The following is a 19,227-nucleotide window of genomic DNA, read 5'->3' on the forward strand; positions in this document are numbered from 1 at the left end:
CCGCTCAACCTGCAAGTTACTGCTGTTGACACCTCCAGCTTTAGACCCGGGGAAGAAAGGAGTAGGGGGTAGAACTTTGGGGGAAGGAAGGAGTAGGGGGCAGAACTTCCGTGGTCCGTGTTTGGATCCTCTGACTTGAAATAGGCATCCAAAACGGATCCATTCTCTCGGGGGATCATTCAGCTCTGCCATGTGACTTTGGCGAGTGGCTCCCCCGGGAAGCCTGGCATAATGCGCTCCTTCAGTCCTTGGGCCTCAGGCGGTACCACTGCTCCGCTGGGTCACTGCCCACTGCACACCCAGACCTCAGGCATGCTCATGGTCTCAGGCCAGCACCCTCCCACAGGCCCACCCCGCTCAGGGAAAGTCCCGCAACCCTCCACGCGCCATGGCTTCATGCTCATTTCCAGAGCATATGGGACTCAATCTCTGTCTCTCTCTCTCTTGCTATTCCCCCGCTCCTTGCTCCCTCCCCCAAAAGTCTCCTGTCTTAGATTGACAGTCACGATTTCTCATTCTAAAATTTATCAGATAGGTGTAAAAGCATTCATTCCCTTGGAGTCCTCAAACCCCCGGTGATACATATCAAGCCCTCCAAAATGTTCCCTTGAAGCTCTACAGGCTGGGTTTAAGCTGCAATGGAAGCGTTTCAGATGAAAGAGGAAATGCTCTGAGTTCTAACAATACCTCCAAAAGAACTGGATGTGTTTTCTCCGCTGCCCTACTGACCAGTCCTAGACCCACTTTATCTATCCCTGAGAGAGGTGATGAGCCTCACAAGGCAGTCTGGGGAGAATTCCTGGGCAAGTGCTATAACCAAGTCCTACAGGCACTTGGCATCCTTGCTCTCAGTCTTAGGACTTAATGCCGAAAGTGAAACAGAAGAAGCTCCATTTTCACATCCTGGTCCCGGCATTAGTCTATTCTATACTCCTCTCTATCTAGAATTTTGTCCCCATCAACCAGGTGGGTCTCCCTCAAGCACCGCTTTAAGAAGCCCTCCAGCTTAAAAACTGCCATTGAATCCCACCGCCCACTGAGGACTTCCGCTACTCCTATTTGGGCTACAAACTTTCTCATGTTTGGCTCATCTGTAATACTTAAAAATAAGATCCTTTCCTAAGGGACTTTTGAATCATTATCATTGCTTTTTAATAAATAAGAGAGACACTCTATTAACAATTAATTAGAATAAATGAAAGGGGACTTTCCCTGCCTAGATGAAAGCAAATGGTTCATGTTTAGGGAGGACTTACTAAAGTACTTCAAACTGTAAGATAGGCAATCAAAAAAAGGCGGAAACGTTTTCTTCAAACTGTGACCAGATATCATTAAGAACTTCTCTGCAGATTAGAAGCACTCATAATGAACAGCATTCAGCCCTGAATAAATTAATGCATATTTATATATTATCTTAGTCATAAAAAGAATCTTTGGTAGCATATCTGTAGATTAGAAAACTAGAATGATATGTAATTTAGACTAGCTATTTTCTTATTTTAAAAAACACTGTAATTTTTTTCAATACCAAAAGAAAATTTTAGACACCAACTCTTTGTATATTACACTTGTTAAAAACACCATGCAAATGATAATTTTAAATATTGTCCATACAGAGAATGTTTTACTAAAAAAAAAGTAATATACTAAAGCATTCAGAAAAGTTGAAGAATTGAGAAGCATTTTAATCAATTAATAGATTTCAAATTAGATAAGACAGTAAGAGTTTCCTTTTGTGGGAGGAGACTGACAAAATGGAACAATTCAGAGAAAACAAGGGAAAAAAGATGTCCTATATGCTTGGTTCCAATAAAACCTTAAAATGCAAAAGTCTGAAGTTAGCTAGAAACAGATGAATTGTGATTCTTATTTTTGATGAGTCATAGTGTTCAAGAGGAGGGGTATATGAATATAGAATGAGGTTGTTCTAATTCACAGAGGACTTTTAATATATTACTTATATCTTCTTTTCCACTTGAAGAAAGAAATGATCTGACCTCTAAGAGGCACATTTTCAATAAATTCCATAAAACAGCAGGAGAGAATGCAGATTGAAAATGCAGTTCCAGCATCTTGCACTTTAAAAAGCTTTTAAGACCTGTCTCATGCATTTATCTTTTAACAAAGATGAATGCACAAGACACCTCGTATTCTACTCTTCTTGGTAAGGTAGTGATAATGCTAAATCAATGGCACAATGATCAAAGATGAGAACAGGATCAATATTCTGATCAATTGAATTGCTTTAGATATTAAAAAGCAATTATTCCAGAACAAGTCTACATTGGCAAAAATAAGGGTATGTCTGCCTTGTCTAATCATTTCCACTTTAAATATTGACAAACTCGGTTCACAAAGAAAATAACAAATTTTGAAGAATTGTATTGAGCACAAAGTCAGACAAAAATGTGTCTGGTGCAGATAAAAATACAATTATATCCTTTTACACATACCTCTGAAAGGGGAGATTTCCCCTCCCCAATAAAATTTCATAATAAATTTCTAATTTATTATTATGTTTTTTAATAAAAAGCATGCATTTGAGTAGAAAAAAGGAAAGTAGGCTGAGGTTGTACCCTTAGCTGCAGATATAAATCAGAGCTGCTAGGCAGTCATCACAAGGCATCGATTTATAGCTGCAGGTGAGAGGCATAGTAGGTAGAATTAGAATTGGTCCCTGACCTTAAAGAACTTACATTCTGTTTAGAAAGCCAAACCTAAACATATGAAACAGTGTGAGAAGACTTACGAGCAAAATAATGTAATGAGAGCTAACCTTTATTGGCAGCTTCCAATGAGCCAGATACAGCTGTAAGCACTTTGTATGTTGCAGCAGATTCTGTGGGTGAGCTGCCCAGAACTGCATCCGTGGCAGGATACACCCAACACCTAGCTGCCGTCTGCCTTGGCTGCAAACTCCTCAAAGCTTACTGTTCCCCCTGAAAGTGTCCTCCTTAGAAAGGAAGCCAATGAGTCTAGGCATTTATGCACAGCCCCCTCCCCGTACTAATCTACAGCCAATGGCTGACACAGTAAGGCCACTTTCATTCAAGCTAGGGCCAACTCTGTGGTCTCATTTGTAGTTCATGACTGTCAGTGGGATCAGTCTGGCATTATAGTCTTCTGCTGAGAACCCTACTTTGCCTAGCTTTTTCCTCCTGTTTCTTCCTCCTATCCTCTCTCCTTTCTTTGGGATCTTTCTCTCTCTCTCTCAACAAATCATTTGTTCAGTAAGCTTTGCCTGTAGCTCTGTTTCTCAAAACTCAGACCTAAGACACAGAAGGCTAAGACTCATTCAATTTTCTCAACAGCCTTATAGGGAAATTACTAGAAATACACCCATTTCATGAATGGGAAAACTGAGGCACAGAGAGGTTAAGAGCATGGATGAGGTACCCAGCTCACTCACCCAAATGATAAATCTTGACTTTGATCCTAGGCACTGCTGGCTCGACAGATTGAAAAATCATTGGTTAAAACTGTTCATTTCATGCTATGAATGTTTGCCAAGTGAAGATGACCCTATGAGTGGCAGAAAGAATTCAGGATTTAAAATAAAGAGACTGATTTTAATGTAAGTGCTTTAACTTCCTGGTCTTATGATTTCTGAGTCCATCACTTGACTTTACAGTATATATTTGTAAAACAGGAGTAGTAATACGAAGCTATTGGGAAGACCAGATGAGATCAAATGTGTGAAGTACGTGGCCTAGAGAAGCCTTCAAGAATGGTAGTAAAATTTTAAATCTGAGAATATCAATATTGCTTTGAAAGCATGCAGCACTTTATAAGTTATAAAATTTTTTATTTAATATCACCTTAGTCGTCACCATAGTCTCATGGCAAAAATATTATTGAATCTAATTTGATTATAAAAAATTGGCACTTGGGAAATTTTCAAAGTTATTTGACAGAACCAAAACCCACATTTAAGATATCTGAATACAATTCCAGTATCTTTATCTTTATACTACAGTTTCTTAAATTATAATTTGAAGATACTCTAATGATTACTAGAAAATGTCATTTTATTCCTCTCTTGCCATCTGAAGGAAATACCAACATTTTAAAAAACAGTGAGTGCTATTATGCCTAGAGGAATTAACAAAAGTAAGAAAATATGTAAGTGAAGTCGGGGAGACAGTTTCAGAAGACTCTCTATGAAGGACAGAACATTTGAGCTCAATTTTTGTTTCTTCAACGGGGAAATATTTGTTGAGTAACTTTTGTATTTCAAGCACTTTTCTTTAGAAAGACAAAGACAGATGTTGGTAAAGAAACAAGATAAGTAGAAGCAGGGTCAGAAAGGAAAGAGCATCTTCAAGAAAATAGGAGTAATATATCTCAGGAATCTAAGAAAGAATCATGAACCATACAACTGGAAAGTTCATTTGGAACAGATGGTTGGGGACAGAGAAATTCCAAGTTAGGGTTGAGAGGTTGAAGGAGAGCCATTGAAAGCCATTGAGAGCTGTTGAGCACTGTGGGTATTTGTGACATTATTCCAGTTTTACTTCAGGATCTATGACAGTGAGATGATGGATTTGAGTAAGCAGAAGGTGGAAAGAAGAAATACTGAAACCCTAGCAAAAGGTTAAAGGAAAAGATGTTAAGCTTTCAGAGGTCAAAGTAACAGGATTTGTTGATTAATCAGCTGCAAGGGGATGATAAAAAGAAGAAAGTCCAAAATAACTTTGCAAACATTTCATTTTCATAACATACTGAAACAAGAAAAGATCTAACCCAAGACTTTGCCCTTTTTCAAACTCTAGCTCTCCCAGTGAATTGCTAGCTAAATAAACATATGTAAGTTCCTTTTCCTTTTTCTGTGACTATATCTGCATTATGGGGATAATTGTACCCACTTCCTCAGATTGGTGCAAACAGTAAATGAATTCTAACAAATGCACCTGCTGCAAAGGGGCTCTCAGAAAACTTTCCATTATCATGACACACTCTGACAAAAAGAAAAATGCTATAAGACATGATTTACAAGAGAAAGCAAGAGTTTGGCTTGAAAGGCTGCTGTCAGAAGAATTGGGTTTGTTTCCCAGCATTGTCTTTTAGTTTTGGAATTTTTTCCCTATCGTTCTTTTCCTTGATATTTATGACTGCCCCAGAAGGAGAGAGAGACTAGTCTTTGTAAATTCCAAAATAAAAATGCCATAGAAATAGGTCACCACTAAAAAGAATAATTAAATCATCCATTCATGTACTAGTCCAACAGACACATAAACCCATGACCTCAGAAACTCACACAATAAAGTTTTTCCCCCATGCACAATTTTCTCATGCTGCAAAGCATTGTAAACCAACTAAATTGGTGGAGAATTGAAAAAATAAAAATTAAAAGTATGAAATTCTAATGTTCTTAGTGAAAATTTAGAGTAATTGACACAGTTCAAAAGAATCAGGAATATCTGAATAATATGCTATGTAAAGTTAAAACATATTTTTTGTGTGACCAGCAATTGTTCCTTTCTAATGACATGATGAAATCAATAGGTCTTTGGTCTTCTGAAACTTTCCTAGTTTTCATTATCTGTAGATGATTCTCAGGAACATCTTAAGACAATGAGCATCCTTTCTGATACTCATGATTAAATACCATGGAAGAAGTCTCTACGTACCCATCCCCATTTATATATTCTATTAGCACCTATCGTTGATCCTCCATTTAAAAAGATTCACATTTTTAGAGCAGCTTTAGGTTCCCAGGAATCCTGAGCAGCGGCAGGACAGAGATTTCCCATACACTTTCTGCCCCCACACATAAATAGTACCCCCATTATCAACACCCATTCCCCACTAGTGCACTGGCAACAGCTGATGAACTTACACTGATGCATGTTTATCACTGGAGTTCACAGGTTACCTTAGAATTCACTCTTGAAGCTGTCCATTCTATGAGTTTGGACAGCTTCACTAGAACATGTATCTCTCATTATGGCATCCACAGAATAGTTTTATTGCCCTGTGTGCTCCTGATTCTTCATTTTCTCGATTTTCATTTTAGTCAGGGTTACTGCAGCTATTCCAGGAAAACTACTCCCTGAATCCATAGAAACAGTTTTAAAAGTAATGTACTTAAGATGAGGTTAAAGAAAGTGAAAGTGTTAGTTGCTCAGTCATGTCCTATTCTTTGCAACCCCATGGTTACTCTTTGTAACCCACCATGGCTCCTCTGTCCATGGGATTCTCCAGGCATGGACACGAGTGGGCTGCCATGTCATCCTCCAGGGGATCTTCCTGACCCAGGATCAAACCCAGGTCTCCTGCATTGCAGGCAGATTCTTTACCATCTAACCCACCAGGAAAGCCCCAAGATAAGGCTAAAGAGTGATCTAATAAAATCTGTTTCCTGTTTTTTGAGATTTGTATGTGGTATATATTATTTTTCTGCATTTTTCTCATTTAATATAAATTAACTAAATTTAGCCTAAATATAGTGATCCTTATGTATGTACTTCATAACAGAATCTTCTTCATACAGTGGGAGAATTGTGCTTAGGAAGTAAACTCCCAGTCTTAACTAAGGCTTCATGTTTTCTATAAGATGCCAAAGAAATTTTCAAGCAGATATTCAGTACTAACTAAAAAGGGAAACTGTTATAAATTGGATCACTTAAGTGAGACACTGAAAAAGAAACTATAACATAAAACACTGTGATGTTTCATCCAATACTTATCACCTTCACCCCAAAGTTTGCAAAAAATGTCTCCAGACATTGCCAAAATTTCACTAAAGAACAGAATTGCCCTTGGTTTAGAACCACTTCAGATAAATAAGACAAGCATTAACATTTCCAATATTCCTCTTAGTTTAGGAAGGAATGGGTGACCCAGTTCTAATCAATGAGATGTAAGGAAAATATGATGAAAAAATTTTGGAAACGAATGTCCTCCCTTGGGAAAGCCCCCCTTTTTTTCTGGTTTTGTCACTGTCTTCCTTAGAGTTGAGGCTGCCATGCTTTGAGCATGAGAAGAAAGTCAGAAGCATAGCTGGTCTGCTGATTCAGAACCCCAGTGTTGTGCTACTGTTTCTCAAAGCCAGCAACTGCCTGTGGACAGACTTTTAACCGTGAGAGAACAAAAGTCCTCTATTACTCTGCACATTTTCAGTTCAGTTCAGTCACTCAGTCGTGTCCGACTCTTTGCAACCCCATGAATCACAGCACGCCAGGCCTCCCTGTCCATCACCAACTCCCAGAATTCACCCAGATTCATGCCCATCGAGTCAGTGATGCCATCCGGCCATCTCATCCTCTGTCGTCCCCTTCTCCTCCTGCCCCCAATCCCTCCCAGCATCAGAGTCTTTTCCAATGAGTCAACTCTTCACATGAGGTGGCCAAAGTACTGGAATTTCAGCTTTAGCCATCATTCCTTCCAAAGAAATCCCGGGGCTGATCTCCTTCAGAATGGACTGGTTGGATCTCCTTGCAGTCCAGGGGACTCTCAAGAGTCTTCTCCAACACCATAGTTCAAAACATCAATTCTTTGGAGCTTAGCTTTCTTCACAGTCCAACTCTCACATCCATACATGACCACTGGAAAAACCATAGCCTTGACTAGACAAACCTTTGTTGGCAAAGTAATGGCTCTGCTTTTCAATATGCTATCTAGGTTGGTCATAACTTTTCTTCCAAGGAGTAAGCGTCTTTTAATTTCATTTTAATTAGGTGCTATTTTTCTTACAACTGAAGACATTCTCAATACATGCCTTAAACAAGCATCTCATTGTCTTCAAAACTCCATTTTCATTATTTTTAAATGTGTATATTGCTGGTAACTGGCAGGAATTGTTGAGTTAATTTAAAAAAAAATGTGCATAGAGTAGGTATGTCTGGCACAGAAATGCCAGGCAGTGGTAGCTGGCATTAAAAATGGTTCAGGAAATGGTAGCTATCATCATTTGTCATTTGACATGGCATTGATGCTTTTGAACTCTGGTGCTGGAGAAGACTCTTGAGAGTCCCTTGGGCAGCAAGGAGATCACACCAGTCAATTCTAAAGTAAATCTACCCTGAATATTCATTGGAAAGACTGATGCTGAAGCTAAAGCTCTGATACTTTGACCACCTGATGTGAAGAGCCAACTCATTGGAAAAGACCCTGATGCTGTGAAAGACTGAAGGCAAGAGAAGGGAGTGACAGAGGATGAAATGGTTGGATGGCGTCACTGACTCAATGAACATGAGTTTGAACAAACTCCTGGAGATAGTGAAGGATAGGGAGACCAGGCGTGCTGCAGTCCATGGGGATCCCAAAGTGTTGGATATGACTTAGTGACTGAACAACAGCAGCAACAGCATGGCATTACTTGACACTTAATGACATCCTTTTAATTCCTCCTCCTTCTTGCTCAATAATACTCCAGATAAGACATCCTGGGACCTCACTCTAGACTGAACCCAGTGTAGAACCCCACTCTAGGCTGAACCAAGTCCTGAAATGGCAGTTCCTAGTTGGAGTTCAAAGATAGCCTTCTGAAGATGGACTTCCTGAAGTAGTGTTCAAAATATGTAAGCGTGATATCAACATGAACTCAGGAGAGTCTATTGCTTTTATCAGCCTTTCAGGGGACTCCAAAGAGGTTAACTCAAAAATGTATTTACCATGAGCCCCGAGGAGCTTCTTGGTAAGACTACTGTAGGTAGTCAACGTATATCCTCTGCTTTTGAAGAAAAACTGCTTCAGGAAGTTCAGTGGGAAAAGAAAATATGCTTATTATTAACACAAAGTTACAACCTGGGTGACCTGATAGGAGAAGACAGGCCCTACAAACAGAGAAATAATGTTAGCTTTTAAAATAATACAGAAAAATGCCTCTTCAAGAACTCCCCCTCAAATATGGATTGCCACAGAAAAGCTGATTTCTTTAATGAATCTCAATTCCCTATTTAAATGATAAATTGGGAGGTAAATGCAAGGTTCTCTCCTCCCTAAAAGAGTATATTTGACCCTCCTTGGAAGAGAAAATAAGAATGCTTGATTCTACAAAATAAGAACAAATCTAATTTGGAGTGAATTTGTCAAGAAAAAGTCATGTTTTCCTACCTAATGCACACATTTTTTTTTCCTTACCTGATTGTTATATATCTAAGGATTTAAGATAATTGATCACAAGCTTTAGATATCCTTCAAAATATTATAAATAACTCATCTTAAAAGTTAGCCTTCCTTTGAAGAATTAATCATTCTTCCTTTCATAAATCTGCCTTTGGGAAAAATACACTTTTCTTCAGAAGAAGCTATAGAAAGAAATGATCAAAATTAGAGAATGAGAGAGGAGACTAGAAATGGGGCCAGATGATGAAGAGAAAAGCCAGTGATCTATTATGGGAAATGAGTCCAGTCTCATGCAGCACCTGTGAATTAGCTGTTCCATTGCAACAAATGTGCCTTGATAGGGTTAATTTACCATACAGGGATAAAAAAAAGTTACATCTAAAAATATTTTACATAAGAATGCAAAAATAAACTTGATTTCTGGATGAGATTAAATGCATTCACAGACATATTATTACAAACAGCCAGTTTGAAAAGCTAAGTGGAATAGCAGAAACTTCTGTGTTCTTTTTCAGGATTTAATTCAGTTATCTGGCATGTACCTTTGCTACACACTGCATTGCCTGCAACAATGCGACAGCCTGTTCCCTGCACCAGCTCCCTGAACGAGACTTGTTAAAAAGCCCCATAATATCACTGAAGGTCATTGTCAAGTAGCAGAGATTCTAACTTTTTTTTAGATTTGCAAGCAGAGATACCTCAGGAATATTAACCAACTCAGTCCTTCAACAACAATTATCCTTATTAAATAAAATCTGTATCAGCTGAATCTTCAGCACAAAAGAAATTAGAACTGCTATGGCAAATCTGCAGTGTAAATCCATGGCAGTAACTGATTTTCGCAAGAGAATATTAATCAAGAAAAGTTTTAATTTTATCAACTCTACTAATGAAAAGACATTTTCTGTTACATATCACACAAAGCCTGATGGGGTGAAGAAGTGCAAGTCTTAAGCCTCTAGATTTTAGCTGATGTATTACTTCTCCAAATTCACAATGCTTTTGAAGTGCCTCGGATCTTAAATCAAGGAACTTGCACTACAAAGGGAGCCACGGTGAAATTAACTTTTTCCTATCCTTGTAGACTCTATTATTTTTCTTGTCTTACCACCTTCACATGACAGATGTGTAATACCCAGGGAGGCAGACATTTTATATAAAGACCTTAATGGCTAATTTAGTGAGCAAACAAGCTGTGACACAAATCTCCTGCTCCTTTAACCCATCATTGGCAACCTTGATCAAGACAGTCTACAGAGAATGAGATGGCTGGATGGCATCGCTGACTCGATGGACGTGAGTCTCAGTGAACTCCAGGAGTTGGTGATGGACAGGGAGGCCTGGCGTGCTGCAATTCATGGGGTCACAGAGTTGGACACGACTGAGCAACTGATCTGATCTGAAGCTAAGAACACAGCAGTTGCATCCTTTTTCTTGCAGTTGTATTATTTTCTTTAATGTTTATGCTTAAAAAACAGCAGACTACATCTATTGTCAACATTGTTTCAAAATAAATCAAATCTCAAAATAACAGATACTCTCTTCCTCTACAGCTGTGGCATGTTTCTCTTTTTTAAAAAATTGAAGTATAATTGATTTACAAGGTTTTGTTAGCTTCATGTGCACAGCAAAGTGATCCAGTTATGCATACATACTATTTTTCATATTCTTTTCCATTACTATTTATTATAAGATATTGCATATATTTCCCTGTGTTATATAGAAGGTCTTTGTTATTTATCTGTATTATATACAGCAGTTTGTATCTGCTAATCCCAAACTCTTAATTTATCCCTCTCCTAGCCCCTCCCCCTTTCATAACCATAAGTTTGTTCCCTGTGTTTGTGAGTCTGGCACGTTCCTCAGTCTCAGTAAGCACCAGGTCTTCTGTACGTAAGTACCTGTTAAATGGGACTCCTAAACTGCCCACTCACAGGCTTAGTTTGCTAGAGAAGACAGTATATAAATCAGTCAGCATGTGTGTCTGACACACAGCAAATGCACAATGCACAGTAGTTGTTATTGTTGTTTTTTCCTTGACCAGAGTTTTTGAGGGGGAAAATGCTTATCTTCACAATTTTCCACTGTGATCACAGTTTTTATTTACACATTTTGAAAAATGAACAAATAAGGAGGAAGAAGTAAGTTGCATCTACACGTGTTTACTGAGACTTCTGTCTGTACTGAAGTTCACAGAAGGACAATTCAGAAAGTGTTAAAGTGCTTTTCACTGCTTCTAATACCCTGAAGGGCCAAACAGGTGTGATATTAAGGATTCCTTCTCAATGTTTGTGCAAAACTTTCTTGCCACGTCCTTATCTCCATCACTCCCAACCACTGGTTAGGGGAGGATTTGGAAAAGTGGTTGATAAATGCAAGTTCTGATGTTTGAAGGAGCCCTCTGGAAACCTCCAGAAGCAATACCAGATTGACACAGTAATGCAAGGAATGAAGTAAATGGAGGAAGAGGACAGGGTGGTCAGTGAATTTAAAAAAGAGAGAATAAGGGAGTCCATGAATGTTCATTGGAAGGACTGATGCTGAAGCTGAAGCTCCAGTACTTTGACCACCTGATGTGAAGAGCCTGCTCATTGGAAAAGATTCTGATGCCGGGAAAGACTGAAGTCAGGAGAAGGGGATGACAAAAGATGAGATGGTTGGATGGCATCACCAACTCGATGGACAAGGGTTTGAGCACACTTCAGGAGATGGTGAAGGACAAGGAAACCTGGCGTGCTGCCGTCCATGAGGCTGCAAACAGGTGGACACAACTGAGGGACTGAACAACACGGGGAGCCCAGGATACAAGCGCTCAGTTCAGTTCCATCGCTCAGTCGTGTCCAACTCTTTGCAACCCCATGGACTACAAGTGCTCAACATATATTTAAGGAACATTTATTATATGCCCACTATTTTAACAGGCATAATATATCTATAATGAGAGAGAGGATGATCAAATGTATGTAGGCAGAATGCAACATTTATCCTTGAGAAGATCCAAACAGACTCAGATATAAATATAAGTGCATGTATTTATAATAATATAATGTTAAACTACATGGTGTGGATAAAAAAGGGTTTTGCCAATGTATTAAGAGATATGAAATATACAAAATAGCAAGTCACATTACCTGGGGGAGTGCAAAAGAATGATATTTGAGCAAAATATTAAAGGCTAGGTATTAGTTTATGGGCTTCCATAGGTAGCTCAACAGTAAAAATAAATAAATAAATAAATCTACTTGCAATGCACGACATGCAGGTTTGATCCTAGGGTTGGGAAGATTGCTTGTAGAAGGAAATGGCAACCCACTCCAGTATTCTTGCCTGGAAATTTCCAAGGGCAGAGGAGCCTGACCTGGCGGGCTACAGTCCATGGGGTTGCAAAGAGCTGGACATGCCTGAGTAAGTAAAGAATTGCTTAGTTTAGTAAACAAGGAAGGAAGAGAGATTTCAGTGAGAAGTTGTAAGATGGATGTGAGAGAGATTGAAAATCAAGTTGGAAAGTCAATGTGAGGCCTCAAATTTTGAAACCTTCTATTTCAGGTCAAACAAACTGTGGAAAATTCTTTAAGAGATAGGAATACCAGAGTACCCACCACCTTATCTGTCTCCTGAGAAACCTGTATGTAGATCAAGAAGCAACACTTTGAACCAGACCTGGTTCAAATGGAACAGGAACAATGTTCCTGGAACAATGGACTGGTTCCAAATTCGGAAAGGAGTACATCAAGTTTGTATATTGCCACCCTGCTTATTTAACTTACATGAAGAGTACATCATGAGAAGTGCCAGGCTAAATGAAGCACAAGCTGGGATCAAGATCGCTGGGAGAAATCAATAACCTCAGATATGCAGATGATACCTCCCTTATGGCAGAAAGCTAAGAGGAACTAAAGAGCCTCTTGATGAAAGTGAAAGGGGAGAGTGAAAAAGCAGGCCTGAAACTCAACATTCAAGAAACTAAGATCATGGTATCTGGTCCCATCACTTCATGGCAAATACATATGGAAACAATGGAAATACTGACAGACTTCATTTTCTTGGGCTCCAAAATCACTGCAGATGGTGACTGCAGCCATAAAATTAAAAGATGCTTGCTCCTTGGAAGAAAAGCTATGACAAACCTAGACAGCTTATTGAAAAGCAGAGACATTACTTTACCAACAAAGGTCCCTCTAGTCAAAGCTAAGGTTTTTCCAGTTGTTATGTATGAATGTGAGAGTTGGACCATAAAGGCTGAATGCCAAAGAATTGATGCTTTTGACCTGTGCTGTTTGAGAAGACTCCTGAGAGTCCCTTGGACTGCAAATAGATCAAACCAGTCAATACTAAAGGAAATCAATCCTGAATATTCATTGGAAGGACTGAAACTGAAGCTCCAATACTTTGGCCATCTGATGCGAAGAAGTGACTCATTGGAAAAGACCCTGATGCTAGGAAAGATTGAATACAGGAGAAGGGGATGACACAGAATGAGATGGTTGAATGGCATCACTGATTCAATGAACATGAGTCTGAGCAAGCTCCAGGAGATGGTGAAGGACAGAGAAGCCTGGTGTTCTGCAGTCCATGGGGTCACAAAGAGTTGGACACGACTGAGTGACTACAACAACAATCTCATGTCAATGTGTCAGGCCTTCATCTGTAAGCAATGGAGCATGATTGTAGATCTTTTAGCAAAGAAGTGACATGGATGTAGACTTGCTTTAGGAGCTTCAGTGTGATTTCCTATTATCCTTGTGGTCAAAAATCCCACAGCCTCTGTATGTGATACAGAGGTGGTTACACTGTGATGTTCAGTTATTTAAAGACTTAAACACTGCTTGGGGAAGTGAAATACACCAAAGGGACATGGCAAGGGACCTACAAAATCACAGACTGAAATCAACATTAGGAACCTTTATGTCTGGCAATGACCACCAGTGCTGAAATCAAAAATAACTGTCATTAGATTCTGTCAGTCACTGGAACTACACCATCTTAAAAAGAGGCTGCTGTAAGTCATAATGATGAACACCCCTGCCAGTATCTTTGGGAACTGCCAATAAGGAGAGAAACTGCCTACTTTTTGTTTCTTTGAACTGCTGAAGAACCTGTCATTACCCATTGACGGGCATCATCACAGATCAGCAGATATTTCTGTTTTATTGGCTTGGGGTTAATTAAGAGAATAATAATTTGTGGGATAACCTTATAATAAAATGATCTTATGATTATAAAAAAAAAGAAGAAGAAAATGCTCAGGCAGCTGTTGAAGGAATGATCGGGACACCAGTTTAGACAAGCGAGCACCTAGAATGCGACCAAACTGGTCCAACAGAGAACAATGCTGAATTGAGAACAGGCGGATAACTGAAAGCTATATAGGATGGAAAAAATGTGTTCAATGAAGATTCAGAGTCAGGCTCAAACTAGTGATGAGAGCAGAGCCAAATTAGCCAGTTAAACATACAGACATCTGAATGAGACACACATAAAATAATTCACTGAGGCTTTTCCAAAGGTAGAATGTCCTCTCTTATATAAAGTAGCTTGAAAGCACATACTGCTTACACCCTTTGTTTTTGATTCATTCTCTCAGGACTTGTGAACTTCATGCTGTTAGGTAAAACTGACAGTTCCCATCTCTCATCCTGCACCAAGCACTGTACAAAGAGCTTCATAAATATTAATGACTGGACCACAAGGCGCCCAGAAGTTGGTCAGACAGTATTCTGGGTCTTTCTGGATAAGATTAACATATGAATCTGAAGACTGAGTAAAGCAGACTGCCCTCTTTAACGTCTGTGGCCCTCATCCAATCAACTGAAGGCCTGAGTGGAACAGAAATGCTGAGGAAGAGGGAACCTCTCCTTCCTGATTGCTGGAGCTGGGACATCCATTTTCTGCCCTCAGATAGGAACTCACACCCTCAGCATCCCTGGTTCTCAGGCCTTTGAACACAAATGAAACTACAGTTCTGGGTCTTCTGGGTCTCTGACTCGTTGACTACAGATCTTGAGGTTCCTCAAGCTCCATGATTATGTTAAGCAGTTCCTTATAATAAATGTCTTGGTTATATTTCTCTGGAGAACTGTCAACTAATGTAATTTATTTACTCCTTGTAAAATTATTTTAAGGAAAGTCCAGTCATCCTGATTTTAGGATGAAAAAAGTAAAACACAGAAGGATTAAGTAACATGATATCATCCTAGAGCTAAACACATAAAGGATAGAGTATGTCAGGGAGTGAGTCCCAATCACTTAGAATGTAATTACCACCACAGCCTTGATATTCAAAAGGCCCATGTTGACTCTAATTGGCCACTTTTTACCTATTTAACCTTGAACAATTTACTCAAGTTTCCCAAACTTCACTTTTTGCTTCCTAGAGCTGGCAGACAACCAAGAAAACAAGCACACAGAGAGTTGTGCACTTTTTTAGTCCTCTTTATAGATGACAAAGCTTCCCTGGTGGCTCAGATGGTAAAGCGTCTGCCTGCAATGAGGGAGACCCGGGTTTGATCCCTGGGTGGGGAAGATCTCCTGGAGAAGGCAATGACAATCCACTCCAGTATTCTTGCCTGGAGAATCCCATGGATGGAAGAGCCTGGTAGGCTACAGTCCATGGGGTTGCAGAGTCGGACACAACTGAGCGACTTCACTTTCACTTTATAGATGACAAAAGTGAAGCACAGAAAAGATGAGTACACTTGGCCCTTGAACTCAGGGGTTTCAACTGCACAGGCCCACTTTCATGGGGACTTTCTTCAATAGTAAGTACTGATACTTGTGGATATGGAGGGCCAACTATAAGTTATATTTGGACTTCCAACTGCGTGGAGGGTCAGTGCCCCTAACCCTCACATGGTTCAAGGGTCAAGTGTAATTTTTTCAGAGTCTCACAGCTGAAAAGTAGACACCCTGAAGTATAAAAAGAGCTATTCCAGTAATCAAGAAATAGAACTTCAGGCTAATGAATATCATGATAATTATGATATTCAGACAGGGTGAGGTAGGGCCCCTGTTTGTGAACCATCATACCCTGTTAATAGATAATATATACATAGTAAAAGATCATTTCTTCTTCAATCTCTTTAACCAGGATTTCATTTTTACCTTTGGATAATAAAAATTGATGTATCTCCATGTCTCTACTCTTATCCCAAAGCTGTAGCGTTTTCTTAAATTGTCCATGTTAGGCCAGTGAATATGCCTGGGTTTCTACATTTTTTTCTGTTTGGTATTCCAGTTTTTAAAGCTAACCCCAAGCTCCCAGTGACTCTTAGGTCTCCTGCATTGGTAGACAGGATCTTTACCATTAGCAGCACCTGGGAAGCCCCTAATTGGCTTTGGATCACTATTAATCACTTACCCACTTTGACTTCAAGGTAAGCTGAAGGGATGGCAAGAATTAACCTATACAGAATAAAGTGTGGGACCTGACCAAAGACGTGAGATACAAGGCAAGTTGCAGGCCAGAGGAGCTGAATTTTACAACTGACACAGAGAGTCAGTGCTGCAATAGAAGTCTGGGGAATGCAACATGGGGGAAATTCTTGCAATGTATTGAGGACAGACAATAGGACTAGGACCCAGCAGATTGGCTCAGCAAGCTGTCTGGGGGCTGAAAATGAACTCTGAAAGGGGATGGAAAAGCTGGAATACTTACTGCTTTCAAAAATAATTTGTGGAAATTTCAGCCAATTTGTGGAAACAGTCTGACACTTCTCAGCTAATTTAGGGTATAAGAGAGAGAAACTAATTCTGAATCTTTCTTGGCCTATGCTTGCAACTTCAGATTTGCTAGTCTGTTCATTTCCATGTAAAGACAATAAAAAGGGAGAAAAACCTGGACATTTCTGGATATACATTTGAACTACTAAATTTGGAAAAGACAAGATAGATGGTGATTCTTGCTAGCTCCAAATTTCTTGTATGCATGCACACAAATACAGTCACAAACTCATTCACATACTCACAGTATCTCTCGCTCACTCTCACACACAAATACATACACATACACTCACACCCTTTCTAGATGTTTATCTTGTTTCAAATCAAGTGTGAGGTTATTGGATCTTGTCCCCGACTTCTCCTTCCAGCTGTCCACCTCAAAGATAAATCACTTATCTTACTATAAATTCTATCAGAAGAATCTTTTCTGCTAAGTTATTAGAATTGTGATGGGAAAAAAATTATGACAGACATAGTATCTCAGTGTTTATCAAAGCAATTGACAAAGATTCTCATGTAGAATGGAAATTAAGGAGGGATGTAATAGTAAATGCTCTGTAAAAGAAAAAAAAAAGAAAATGAATTAGTAACTGGTTTGATACCATATTTAAAAATAATTACAAAGAACATCAATCAGCTTGGGAATCTGACAGAACTGTGTATAAACTGTGCTGTTTTTACCTTTTTGTAGCCATGGACAACTTCATTCTTCAAAGCTTTTATTCCCTTAACTCTATAATATGTCTTAAAAACAACAGCAACAGTAACATTCTTTATACGGTGGGTCTGAAGATTAAATGACAGTTTACTAAGAGTTCTTAGCATAGTGATCTATCTTTCTTGGCTCAATTAAAAAAAAAAAAAAAAAACTCTTTAGAGTTGTGCTTCTCAAAGATAAAACGTATCATCTTGAAAGGATGTCCACTCGATGATATAGAAAATAATCAAATATCAAAGAGTCAAATGTTGTTGGAGGAAACAACACTTAGATCCATCAGTCTATGATCTTATCCCTAAATTATCAGACAGTTGGGGTTAGAAGGATCTTTCAGCAGATGGCAGGTGTCATGTTACTGGGGCTGAAGAGTCTAGGAGTGTTACACAATGGAGCTGTCAGAAAGTGTTCCACTGAAGTAATAAACACCTCTACTCAAACGGGCTCAGTTAAACAAATATAATTATTTTAACCATAACAATCCAAAAATACATTAGGGTTAGTGCTTTAGAGATATTATCCAGGAAATTTCTTATTTCATCTTCCATCAGCAGGGTCGATTCCATCCTAAGTGTTTTCCTCATGGTTCTAAAATGGCTGCCAGCAACACCCGAGGAAGCTTGCTTTCTGTTTCATAGGTTTTTCACTCCAAACTCTCCTTTCAGTACAGTTGGGTCATTTACGACATAAGCTCCAGCCTACCTCCAGAGGTAAGGCACTGATTGGCTTACTCGGTGTGGATGCACAATTGGATGAGTGAATGGACTCAGCTCTGCAGGAAGCACCTCCTTGGCCGGATGCCGCGGCGAGGCCAGGGGCTGAGGCTGCTGGAAGCTGATCTGGTTCTCGGGCTGTCACCCGGCCCCCTTTGGCGCCGACACGCCTAAGGAAGCTGGAGCAACGAACAGGCCCGCGGCAGTTCCCGTGGCTGCTGGATGGTGGGCACAGTGATGCGGGTTGTAGAGCGCGGGAGAGACGCGGGCCGGTGGGCTAAAAGCCAGAGCAGGGAGCCAGAAAGACCACTTTCCCCTCAGGTCCTGCGGCAGTCGATCGTAAAGGCGTGTCACCATAGCCATCCATGCCAAAGCTGGTTCCAAACAAAATGCCGGTGACAGACGTGAGGCTGTGAGTGTAGACATCACAGCGCCTCCGACAGAGGGAGAGGCCAACGCAGAGCTGTACCGCTGTCTTTCCAAGGTCTTAGAACTCGGGAAGAGTGATGTGGTTTTGGATAAGGGCGGTAAATCTCCTGAAAAAGTGGTGAGGCTTTTGGCCTCCACACCTCCAGAAGAGATCTTGGAGAAACTGAAAAAGCAAGTTGAAAATAAATAAAAGCAAGACACGCAAAGTACGTCTTTGAGAAACTTTTTTTATTGCTAATGATGGAGAGACTGTTAAAATATACTTAAATACACAGAATAGACAGGTAAATTTAATAAGAACAGGACTCAAAAAAGAAGTATGAAGATTAAAAGTATTGGACATGGAATTTAGGTTCTCAAATCCCTGTTCCCAAACAGCTTGGGACATGTTACCCTGATTTTACAGAATTACAAAGTACAGAGCCAGAAAGGATATTTAGGATGGCCTGATTCAGCCCCTTTCATTTTGTGATGAGGCTTCTGACTTCAGAAGTTGAGAGTATTCAGGATCACTCGGTGCAAGATGGCAACTAGAACTTGGATCCCTTGGCTCCTCGCTGAATGCACTTTATCCTGGTTGTA

The 19,227-nt window shown here is 39.7% G+C and overlaps 1 protein-coding gene across 1 annotated transcript; it reads left to right on the forward strand.

Annotated features, from left to right (window-relative positions):
- Positions 1-767: 767 nt before the first annotated feature.
- LOC104998600 (UPF0235 protein C15orf40 homolog) lies at positions 768-18,835 on the forward strand. The gene is given in 6 exon segments (XM_010853856.1): positions 768-966; positions 14,654-14,781; positions 18,392-18,410; positions 18,491-18,532; positions 18,535-18,561; positions 18,564-18,835. Coding segments are annotated over 6 exon segments (687 nt in total).
- The last annotated feature ends 392 nt before the right edge of the window (positions 18,836-19,227 follow it).

This window comes from Bison bison, unplaced genomic scaffold (genome assembly GCF_000754665.1).
Source record: "Bison bison bison isolate TAMUID 2011002044 unplaced genomic scaffold, Bison_UMD1.0 scf7180017864332, whole genome shotgun sequence".
NCBI lineage: Eukaryota > Metazoa > Chordata > Mammalia > Artiodactyla > Bovidae > Bison > Bison bison.